Below are 12,236 nucleotides of genomic sequence, written 5' to 3' on the forward strand. Positions count from 1 at the left end.
CAGACAATAATATGTTAGCAAGACTATGTAAAAGCAGGAACTCATATATTGCTTATGGGAATATAAAGGGTATTGAAACTTTGGAAAATAGCTTGCAGTTTCTAAAAAATGTTAAGTATCTATTTGCCATAGAGTCCAGCATTTCTAACCCCAAGAAAAATGAAAGTAGATGTATGTCCACACCAAGACCTGTATATGTACATTCATAGCAGCATTACCCGTAGCAGCCAAAAATGAGAAAACAATCCAAATGTTCATCAACTTGTGAATGGATTAAAAATGCTATATCAATAAAATAGACTATGTAGTATTCAGTAATATAGAAATATTGATATATACTATACTATAAAGTTCAAAAATGTTATGCTAAGTGATTGAAGCCAGTCACCAAAAATAATGCATCCTGTGTTATTCCATTTATATGAAATTTCTGGAAAAGGCAAATCTATACAAACAGAGACTAGATCAGTGCTTGCCTAAGGCTGGGTGGAAATAGGGATTAACTGTGAAGTTAGATTGCGGGGATGGTTGCACAACTTAGTAAATGTAGTTAAAATAGTTGAAATGTACATTTTAAATAAGTAAATTTGGGGTATATAAATTATACTTCAATAAAGTTGTTAAAAATAACCAATCTTTCCTCCTAAAAATTACTAGTATTGTAACCATAAAATGCTGTAAAAAGAAGCCTCCACTTATCATAAAACATTTATCTGGATCATTGATAATATTTTTGGTTCATGAAACTCTCTGAGAACAGCAACATCATAAGCAGTTCTCAATTCAGTTTCAAAACAGAAAACCAAAGACCTTCGCAAAATGAAGATTCAACTAGGGAGCTGGCCCTGGGCTAGTCTCAGTTCCATCACTCAGTGTCTATGCTATTCACACTCAGTCTCTTCCTTTGTAGGATAAACTGAGATCCTCATTCTACCTACAACATTTCAGGTGTTGTGAGGACCACGTAAGACAAATAAAAGAAAAGGTATTATAATATAATAATTGTCTGACCTACTGCCAAATAGAGAAGCATCACATGCTTTTGCTCAATTCCGGCCTGAATGGAAGGAGTCAATTTTACGGACCCCTCTAAGTTCAAAGGCTGGTGTGGTCAAACAGGGCACACATTCTTGGCTCCTAGGAAATCTTTGAGATTGCATTCTGTCCCCGATAGAATCCTACAGCCCTTGCTTTGAAAACAATAACACAGACTGTTATGACTGGAAATGTCAGGGGAAATATTAGAGGTCCAATACTTGAAACAGCTAAGGTGCATGAGGAATGTCATAGAAATAAGCAATAAAATGAAGCAATTATTTGAGAAAATAAACTTTAAAGTGAAGAAAAATAATATCAAATGACCTTTTAAGAGAAATGATATTTATTACATGTGTATGTTTATATATCCAAACTAAATAATCTGACATTTAGTCCATCACGTCAGAACGTGGGAAGGAGTTGTGTCTCTTAAAGTAGCAACCATTAAGTAAAAATAAAAAGTAGCACTAATTGAGTACTTAATTACAACTCTGATCATGTAATATTTGCTTTGAGTATAGAAAATGTACTCTGAGAATGTACTTTAGAATATGAACTATGTTTTACCCAGATTTTCTCATTTAGCCCCATCTTACTGATGAGCGAGCAAAGGCATGAAGGTGAGGCTGCCCTGGCTTAGCTTAGCACTCAGTCTGCCGTGTGCCCTGCTCCGAACTCCAGCACCCTGCCCAGCATGTAGTGTCAGCATCTTTATCATTCACAAGCTCTCTAAAAATACAGCTAAGTAGTTAAGCCTCAAATGCTTTTCTAAAAAAAATTTAAAATGCAGCCACTTCTCTTCAACAGAGTGTGTATGCTAAGCGACAAAAATCTCTGAGCAGCTGCGTTCAATTAAAAAATTATTAACCCTGAGGAAAAATACGCACAAACACAAAACCAGCATCCATATGTTATCCTTACCATTTCTTACGCTACTTTTGTAGTGAGCTGTACCCACGAGTGAAGGTCAACATTGTGTGATAAAACTACTTATTTCCACAATAGTTTATTAAAAAAGTGATCAATATAAGGGGTAATAGCATATCAGGCCCTACATTAACCACAGTTTGGTTAACAAAGTAACTAAAAAAAAGAAACATGGGTGAGATGGTTAATTCATATTCATTTTTTGCTAAGAAAGTAAACAGTACATAGTATTAAAGAAAGTAGTAAAGGTAAGGGGTGTTAAATGTACACTTTTTGAATTGTTTCTCTGATTGAGTCTCAGATATCACCTGTGGCACTAATGTCTGTAGCACAGATGCCATCTGTGGCTGTAAAGTTTGGAGAACTTTGTTGAAATATCAAAATAATCAAGTGAATTGAGTCAATCCATAAGCAACACACAAAATTGTAGGCTTTTTTTTTTTTCTTATTTAGTTCCAACCAAAATTGTGCTGTATGGTAGATAAGGTCATGACCTTGAAGATGTTTATAAGGCAAGCTTTTAAGGCTGCTTTATGACTTCACAATACTGTCCTTTAGTCTTTTATTTTTATTTCAGTCCTATTTAGATAGGTCTGACTTATCTTCATCTTTGACTTTGGTATTTCTTTGCACAGAATCCTGCATTTTCCTAGTTAAGAATAATTCATATTAAGTTAATAATTCTGCCATAGAAGAAAAAGTTGGCAGGAGCTATTTCCAGGTGGTCATAGAGGATGTCTCCACTGATGTCCTGGAGGCCAGGGAGAAATCAGATCATTCCCATGTCAATCACCAGTCCAACACTCTGTCCAACCCCAATCAGGCAGAGCCAATGAACATGTGAATTAGTATTTTTAAAATTTTAACCAGAGCAATGTTTGGTTCTGTTTAATTTGATTGTAGACATTTAGTAGCACAAACTCAAAGAGAATAACTGAGCCAATCACCACAAAAGTAGCACATTTCAGCATCCTTTCTATTCCAGAATAAGTAGCCTGTAGTAGAAATGACAGAATAAGAGAGACGACTTCCCATTAACTTGGGGACATGAGACAAATACATATTTTCACTCCTTCCTAAACTCCTAATTCCCCAGTGAAATTACAGTAAAGGTATTAAAAGGTATTAGCTCAATAGGGTTAAGAACACAGGGCTGGAGGTAGAGGACAGGGAGCCGTGAGTTCCGGAACGTGGAGCGCACAGAGGCGAGTGAGCAACCTGACGACATAAAGGAAGCTGAAGGTTAGGTGCCTACAGGAGAGTCTGGTAACAACAGGTAAAGCCAATTTATATTTGCAGAACTCAGAGATCTGGGACCTAGAGACAGGAGGAAGGAGTAAGGCGTGTGGCTTGATGGGAAATAACTAAAAGTCTATCAATGGAATTAACCCCCCCAATCCCTTCCTCTGTCCTTTCCTCAATCTCTGCAGGAAAACAGAGGGCAAAATCCAACTCCTCTGAGGACATTCTTGAGCAGAGCAAACACCCCAGAAGCGCTGAAAGTTCAAGGATAAAGATTTTAGAAATTAGAAAAATACAAAAGAAAAAAACTAGGGAAAATATCTAAAAGTTGAGGGTCAGTTAGAGAGGTGAAACATCTGTCTAAGGAGTTTCAGAAGAAAGAGAGACAATAGAGTGCGGGGGAAGGGGGATCATAAGAAAAAGCAACCTTGGAACTGTGGGACATGGGCCAGTGATTGAAACTCCCTTCTAGTGGCCGACACAGTGCCGGAGAAAGGACTCACCCCAAAGTATGTAATCATGAACTTCGAGAACTTCATGGGTAAAAGAGAAGTCCAGAGAGGAAAACAAACAGGTAACATACAAAGAGAGGAGATCATAGAACTGCTTAGTAACTATACTGGAAGCTGGAGCACAGAATTTCCTTCAAAATCCTGAAGGAAACATGCTTTTTAACCTTGAACTCCACACGCAAGCTATCAGTCAGGTATCTGACAGGCACAGGGACCCTTTCCGATGTGAAAAATTACTTGCAAAGTGCCCTGTTTCAGCAGTTCTACAAGATAAGTCCAGCAGCGGGTTTAAGATGAGACATGCAGGGGGGTTCCAAAGATGACAGCTGTGCAGCAGGCCAGGCTGAGTCAGGGGGACAGGCACTCTGGAAAAATCTCCCGAAGGAAACATACGATACAGCTTGGAACAGTGCATGAGTATGTCAGAAAAATTAAAAATGGGCGTGTAGGCCCAAAGAAGGTGAAGCAAAAGAAAAGATGAGGCTTTTAGAGTTTTTTAAATTTCTGTGAAAAGCAAAGAGCTAAAAAGAAAGGATGCAGAAGCATCGTGCCCTGCGTGGCTCAGCAGAGGACAACAGCTATAGAAACATAATATAAGTGCTGCTCAATGATTTAAATGTTTTGATGTAGCTATTTTTGAAGAGAAACAGTAATAAAAACGAAAGTAGGTAGGGAGATGAGAGGTACATCTTCAACGAACACAATATCATATCAATATTTAATACTTATAATTCAAGAAGTATCAATCATGGCTATATCACATAGAAATATGAAAATGAACAAATAGCAAAAGGCGTTGAAACTGGCTGCCTCTGTGGAAACAGGCTGGCAGGCGACAGGCAACTATATCTCAACATAACAACTGGAGTTGAATTGCTACCTTTGTGCACCTATTTCTTTTTATTTAAAAAGTGTTTCCCACAGATGATCGGCAATGGTACTGGAGCCAAGCAGTAAGGAAATATGGATGGCTTACTTTCACATTTACTGATTTATAAGTGTGACTTTGGTTTTCATTCATATTGTACATTATCTCCTGAACATTTATTTCAAGGTCTGAACACTGAGGATCATACTTTTTTGTCTTCAGTCTTATCGCTTCTCAACCCACATAAACACACACACGCACACACACGCACACACAACAACCAAAAAAGCCAGTGGCCTTCATTCTGTCTTTAATGCACTAGGAATTTTTATGCAACAGCTATTTTTATTATAGGTACTTGGAATTTATCAATAAATAAAATTGGCAAAGATCTCTGTCCTCAGGGAGCCTACATTACAGCGCTTAGGAAAATACATTATAGTATTTAGGAAAAAATGGGAGAGTTATTTATTTTATGTTATGCAGGTAATATGGACTTTTTCTGACTTATCTGGAGCATGATAAAATTAGTACTTATCGTCTCTAAGAAAAAATAATTAGAACTTTCAGCCATGAATCCCATGCCCTATACGCCTATGCTTTTTGGTATCATGAAAATAACACCACTGAGAGTTCATTACCCACATGCCTCTGAGATAAATTAATATCCATAAAAATAATTAAAATTATTTCAATTTAATCAAATTCCCAGAAGAAATATTTCATGGACCTCTAACGCATATTCAAAATTAGTTCCCTACTAAGAACATTTTATTTTCTCTAAGATTCCTAAACTTAAAATATGCATATATTTTATATATAATTTTTTTCTCAAAGTATTTTCAAACTGAAAACATTATTATTTAAGCTATAATTAAATATTAACTTATGTAAGCTCCTTTTGTTTTAATTTCTGTCATTTTCAGAGTCTCTTTTTTCTCTTCCAAGAAGATTAATTCCAACTTATCTACTTAGTTCTTAGAACACAGGTCATTATTCCGACCCTTTTTATTCAAGGTGAAAGAGCTACTGAAATTCAAACTTTCTAAGAGTCTGTCATACAGAAAGTTTTAGACCTAAAAAGGCAGTGAAATTACTTCTGACAATTTATTAAAATCTATATAGCTATCTAACAGCTCTTTCTTTTCTGTGTGCCTAAGGAGCAAAGTATGCAAAAATTATACACATAAAAGCAAGAGTATTTTAAACATCAAACTATTACATAATAATGACAAATAATAGCTAACATTTATTGAGTAGCCACTACAACACTGGGTATTTCAATAGGTTATTTTACTTAATTTTTAAAATAGTCCTGTGCAGTGTTTATTACCCTCACTTTCAGGTGGATAAATGGAGCTCGGAGAGGTTCCCTATATCTCTTCTCTTGAGAGGCAGGGTCTGAGTGTGGGCCTGCCTGTGTACAGGGCTCTAGATCTCTCTAGTGTTCCAGAGTGATCTCTTAGGATGACCTAAGACAACTAAAAGAACCTCTCACAAAGAGACAGATGTGGATCATTTTTTCTCTCAGCCCTTATTATTCATAGCAGATGAAAATGTTTTGGAACTACATAGTGGTAAGTTTCCATCACACTGTGAATATACTAAATGTCGCCGGGTTGCATACTTTAAAATGGTTTAAATGGTAAAGTTTACATTATGTGTATTTTACAATATTTTTAAATGTCATTCGGCCCAAAGCTGGTACATTGGAAACATATCCTCTATATATACAGAGTCAAGGCTACCACTTCATTTCTGAAGCTACACATTGAAATTCTTCCTCTTTGCTAGACTTCCAGATTTACATCTCTCCTGAATTCAGACCCACATATCCAACTACCTGGTCAACAACTCCACAGGAATTTCTAAGTCTCAAAACTTTGACACATCCAACACCAACTTCCTAATATTCCCTCCACACCAGCTCCTTCACAGTCAGCATCACCCTTGTATCCCTCCCCCCAACACGCATATCAGTAAATCTGGGTGGCTTTACTTTGAATCAGGGTTTCTCAACCTAGCATTATGGACATTTCGAGGCCTGATAATTCTTTGCCGTGGGGAGCTGTTCTGTGCATAGGATGTTTAGCAGCATCCCTGGCTTCTACTCACAGATGTCAGGAGCACACCCCAATTGTGACAATCAGAAATATCTCCAGATATTGCCAAATGTCCCCTACAGGGAAAAATCACTCCTGGTAGAAAACTCAGCCTTAAATATATCCAAAGTTCAGTCCCTTTTCTCCACCTTCACTGCCTTGACCTTGGTTCAAGCTATAACCTCGCCTCTCATTTCTGTGGTAGCCTCTTAATTGGCCTCCCTCTTCCACCTTTCTCCACTGACTGCCCACATGATTTTATTAAGATCTTATTAAAAGGAAAGTCAGATTATGTCACCACTCTCTCAAAACTCTCCAGCGCCTTTCTATCCACCCAGAGCTAAAGCCACAATTGTATTGTGACCTAAGAGGACATAGGTGATTTTGGACCTATTCTTCTCTGACCTAATCGACAGTCACAATCCCCATGTTCCCTCTGTTCTGCATGCTGGCTCCCTCTCTGGTCCTCAAACATGCCACATGTGCTCCTGCCTCAGGGCCTCCTGACTCGTTCCCTCCATCTGGAATGTTCTTCACCCGGATATCCCCATGACTGGCTCCCTCACTACCTTGAAGTCTCTACTCAAATTCACTTCCTCAGTGAGGCACCGTATAGCCCACCTACTTAAAATTTCCGTCTCTTGTCTATCACTGCTTTCCCTCTTCCCTGCCTTATCTTTCTTCCTAAGCACTTACTTAACACCATCTAACATGCTCTCTACTTAACATCTTGACTGTGCTTTTTACCCTGTTTATGGGGACTGAGGATTTGTCTATTTTATTCTCGATTTATCTCACGTGCTCATAACAGTACCTGGAACATAGTAAGGACCTGAGAAGTGTTAGTGGAATGAATAAGTCTCTTAGAGTAAATACTAAGGGATTTTTTTAGAAACCATTAGTTACTGTGAATTCAGAAACCATGGCCCGTTCATCTCCGTAAGTGTGCAGACATGAATAGTTATATTTACTTTAAACAACCAACATTATTCCTTATCTGATATCCTTGCCAACGTGATTCTTCTTTCTTGGCACCTATGACAGATTGTCTGACACTAAATACAGATCAGAGGATGGCATCCAATGATGACAGGCATTCAACAACCTTGCCAGAGCAACGACCCTACAGCCTACAGCTCACCAGTCTCTCCCTGAGAACAGAAACCCTTAGCAACAAAGATACCGCTCTCTTAGGATTCATCAGTCCTTGTTTATCCAAAGCCAGGCCTCACTTAAGAATGCCTCTAAATTGGATGGGGTTGACTAACGTATAACCTATGGACTCGGGGGAAAACAACAGAATCCAGCAAAGAGCTTAAGTGGTTGACACTACAATCTAAACCAGAAAATGGTTTCTAGGTTTCAAAAAGAAAGTATATTTAACTGGGTCTCCATGGAAATCTGTTCAATTCCAGATTACATTGGATCTGGATGGCTGGACTTGATAGCACACTCCAAAAAAATTCAGCAAATTTCAACTGCACTATGGTTTTGTTTTGTGTTGTGTTGTTTTTTTAAAAAAAAATCCAAATGAAGTATAATAAACTCATCCATAAGCAGGGAATAGATTCTAAGATGCTGGGTTGTCTTTGGAAGTGATGACCCAGAACTGCTCTAGGACATATGACTCCTCAAATTTATTTATTGTTTACCTTTACAATAATGTTGCATGTATGTCATTATTTATGATAGCAAAACACTAAAAGCCACTGAAATTCCAAGCAATAGGGGAAAAAAGATAAAGTAATAGGGTGCTGGTTAAATAAATTATTGAATAAAAATACAAAAGAATACTATGCGACCATTAAAAGATGAAATCAATCCATGTGAACTAATAAGTAATGTTCATCAAGACATCACATTATGATAAAAAGCAAACTGCAAAAAGGGATGCAGAGCATAACCCTGACTGTATGAAGCCCAGTGTGTGTGTGTATGCATGCACATATACATATGTATAAGTTTGGCGTCTTCATATCCACATTCCCCACCATTCTCCTGCCACCATGCTCTCTGCCCAGGAGGCTGTGGGACCATCAATGGGTTCCCTTGCCTTGTGGCTTCTGGTTGGAATCAGCCAATGGAAGCCCTGGCAGGAGATGTGAGGACAAGAGTTGTTCATTCCCTTGGTCCCCTTCCTACTTTTACTGTAGGTTGGTCACATCCCTCTAACCACAGCATTTGTCAGCATCCTCTCCATAAAGTTTTCTCCCCATATTCTAAAAGCCACTCTCTTTCTTTGCCCCTGCACGCCCAGAAGTCATAAAGATTAACACAGTACTAGGGGCACTTTACAATTCCTTTAAGCTCCTCTTAAACCTTGCTCACATTTGCCCACTATAGCAAATAATTCTATTACACTCTTCTCAATTACCTACTTTAAATGTGCCATTTATTTTTTTTGGCAGAACCTTAATTAATGATAATAGTAATTTTTTGTGCGTGCTTTGTGTGATTTATATACACAAATGGGTATGAACTTCTGTTTTTAATTTTGCATCTTTTAAATTTTTCCACTTTAAAAATATCTGGTCAACTACAAGTAATAAATTTGTAATTCAAAAGTAAAATCAAGTGGAAAAATATATATATACACATGTACATATATATTACCTTTTATAAGGCACACGAAGGAGAAATAGATGGAACAACTACCAGGAAAACTGAGAGTGATGACACCGATGTTCATTTTGAATACTGCAATGCGTCTGATGGGAAGGACTCTCACTCAGAAGCTTAAGCTTGATACTTATCAAGATATTTGGCCAGTAGAGTGGATTTGTACCATCTTGTTCCACTGACCAACTTTTAGAAAAGCAGACTCACTTTTAAAATTTTGTGCAAAATAAGCCCATTTTCTTAAAACATCTCCTTTGTCAACCGATGGTGGTTGGTACCAATTCAATGATTCAAAACAAATAAGAATCCCCAATTTGAGGGGCGGTGGAGAAAGAAACTATTCAGTGCAAAACAGCCCAATTGTGACACAGCATGGGCATGGCTGTGAAAACAGCAAGGCTGTAGAACAGCTCTGGTGCCAGGTGGCCCTGGAGCCAGGCCCCCCTCTGACTAGACAGCACAGCTCCACTCCTAGTCTGGTTTGCTCTGCCCTGCTGGTCTCCTTTGCACTGCACTGCACTGCTCTGCTCCACAATGGTCTGCTTTGCTCTGCTCTGGTGAGACATCACTGGAGGTTCAGCTGAGCCAGGAGATGCATCCTTCATCCTCAGGTATAAAGGGAGTGTGCTCCCTAAGCCACAGGGGAGCTGGCTTATATGGACAGCAGTCCCGCCACCCCTGGTCGCTGATTGGTCCAGCCTCATGCAAATAAGGGCTCCAAATCCTCCAGGTTTGATTAGTTCAAAAGGCACTGTCCTGTTTGATCAGAAGAGAGCCGCTCTGATTGGCCAGAGCTGCACAGCTTCCACTGAATGGGCAAAGCCTCAGTCTGTTGGTGAAATAGGATTCCAGGAGCTCCTTTAGCAGAGCTGGCTCAGGAGGCAGAAACACAGTGCGGGCAGGCAGGTCAGTGCAGAAGCAGGCAGTTCAGCACAGAGGCAAGCAGTTCAGGGCCAACTTCTCCACGGAGTGCGGTTGCATGAGATGCCCCTATGCAAAAATGGCAGCTAGGTTGTTTTTTAAATTTTGAACCCAGTTAGCCACCAGGAGCCTGTCTTAGTAGATATCAGTTATTCTTCAGGGTTCATACCTTCGTGTTTCAGATTTGCTACTTTCCATTTTAATTGTACTTTTTTGAGAACTTTAGACAGGAGTATAGTCATATATGTGTTTATTTAAACTTGACAAATATTTAGTATTTTGCGATTAAAACAAAATAGCCTGATTTATAGACATGCAATACTAACTTTTAGAACTATTTCCAAAGCTTCTGAAAACCACCATGGTAAAAAATGTAAATCACTAATGTGATATTAGAGTCCACAATTAAATTAACTTATAGTGGCTTTAATGCAATTAAATTTCCTCCAGACTATATCTCTAATGGTGCTGGGTTTTTTACTTAATATACTTTAAAGCGTAATTTACTTTCATTTTTGCAAGTCATTTAAATATTATAAATATCCTTTTATACATATTTTCATGCTGACACAATACATTTGCAGTCTATTTAATTTACAGATGATGAGACTAAAATGAAAACTCTTTGAGGACCATACATCTTCTACAACATCACATTTTCCCCATTCCAAGATATTAAGAATATAAGTTATCTGTATTCGCAAGAATGGACTCTTGAAACAGTAATAAATATTTTAAATGATCCGATTGTAGAACTTTAAGAAAATTAAAATCTAGAGCAAAGAAAAACATGAATGATACAAAGAGCCAAGATGTCTGAGGTCATAATGCAAGTAAATAAATTATTAGTCTTTAAAATTAAATTCAACAGATCTTTTCTATAGCCAAATAACGAAGTATTTAGAAAAGAACATAAGTTATATGAAAGCCTCCCAAACTGAATTCAACTTATTAATATAGTTTTGTATAAAACACATTAAAGTGACTTCATAGTCACAACTAATGAGCCAAGTTGTTAAGATAATTTCTCATGCTCCCAAATCTATACAGGTTTACAGGGAGTATTCAATAATAAATAGCTAACTAGTTTGTACCCTAAATGAGAGGCATACAGAGCTGGTCCAAAGCATTTTTAGCCAAAGATATCAACTAAATTCAGTTGTCATTTCTGCTCCAAGTGTGCTACACAGCGGTGATATATCTGACAGAGGAGAAGCAGGTGTAACTATGGAAATCATATCTTTAATTGACAACAACATGAAAATTCAGGATAACAGGCATCACAGTGGAGGTGACAATTATGCAGGGATAAAAATCAAATGTAAGTTTTATTATAATGAAGACTCTATTTTCCTCTCTGGATATTTCCCACTATGCACAAATAAGAGCAAGAACAGAAATAATATTTTTCTCACTGACGGAAAAGGAGCAGCCAGGACCTTCCTACCTGGTTTCCAGATGAACTGATTAGCCTTCCTGCCTTCCAAATGAGCTGCATGGGACAGCAAGAGAGAAAGGAACAGAAATAGCTTCCTCCTGCTCCTCCATGCCCAGCAAGTGACAGCCAAATTACCCTTTGGAAACATTCTTCAGCTTTGCAGCCTCTTGACTTGCCTATTCCTAAAAGAAAAAGGAAAATCAGATCAATTTCTTCTGTACAGAAATTCTGGAAACTCACTTTGACTGGTAGGACTTTTATCATGATGGCATTACAAATGTTCCATTACATAAGGAGAGTATGTATAATATTAACATTTTTAAGGCCAGCAGTTAATTAGCCACATTTTCAATCCGTATCCTATGAAGGAATTATCAATTCTAGAAACTCCACAGTCCCCTGTTCAGTTTACTTTGATTTTTAAAAGGACCATTAGCAGATACCTAGTATATTGCCACCTTCTATTCAGCCAACCTTCTTGAGCAGCTCAAGAGGGGGAAAAGATATACATACACAACAAAGTCTAAAATAGGGTGAGGACTACTCTAACAGTAGTTAAGAAAATGAGA

The 12,236-nt window shown here is 37.9% G+C and overlaps 1 protein-coding gene across 1 annotated transcript in view; it reads right to left on the reverse strand.

Moving 5' to 3' along the window:
• Window positions 1-11,822, reverse strand: part of THSD7B (thrombospondin type 1 domain containing 7B) — a 630,654-nt gene extending 618,832 nt beyond the window's left edge. Inside the window, exon 1 of the mRNA XM_087819873.1 lies at window positions 11,677-11,822. Coding sequence (XP_087675999.1) covers window positions 11,677-11,815 — 139 coding nt within the window. The 5' untranslated portion in view covers window positions 11,816-11,822. The remainder of the gene's footprint in view (window positions 1-11,676) is intronic.
• Window positions 11,823-12,236: the final 414 nt, after the last annotated feature.

Source organism: Miniopterus natalensis, chromosome 8 (genome assembly GCF_054644295.1).
Source record: "Miniopterus natalensis isolate mMinNat1 chromosome 8, mMinNat1.hap1, whole genome shotgun sequence".
Lineage (NCBI taxonomy): Eukaryota > Metazoa > Chordata > Mammalia > Chiroptera > Miniopteridae > Miniopterus > Miniopterus natalensis.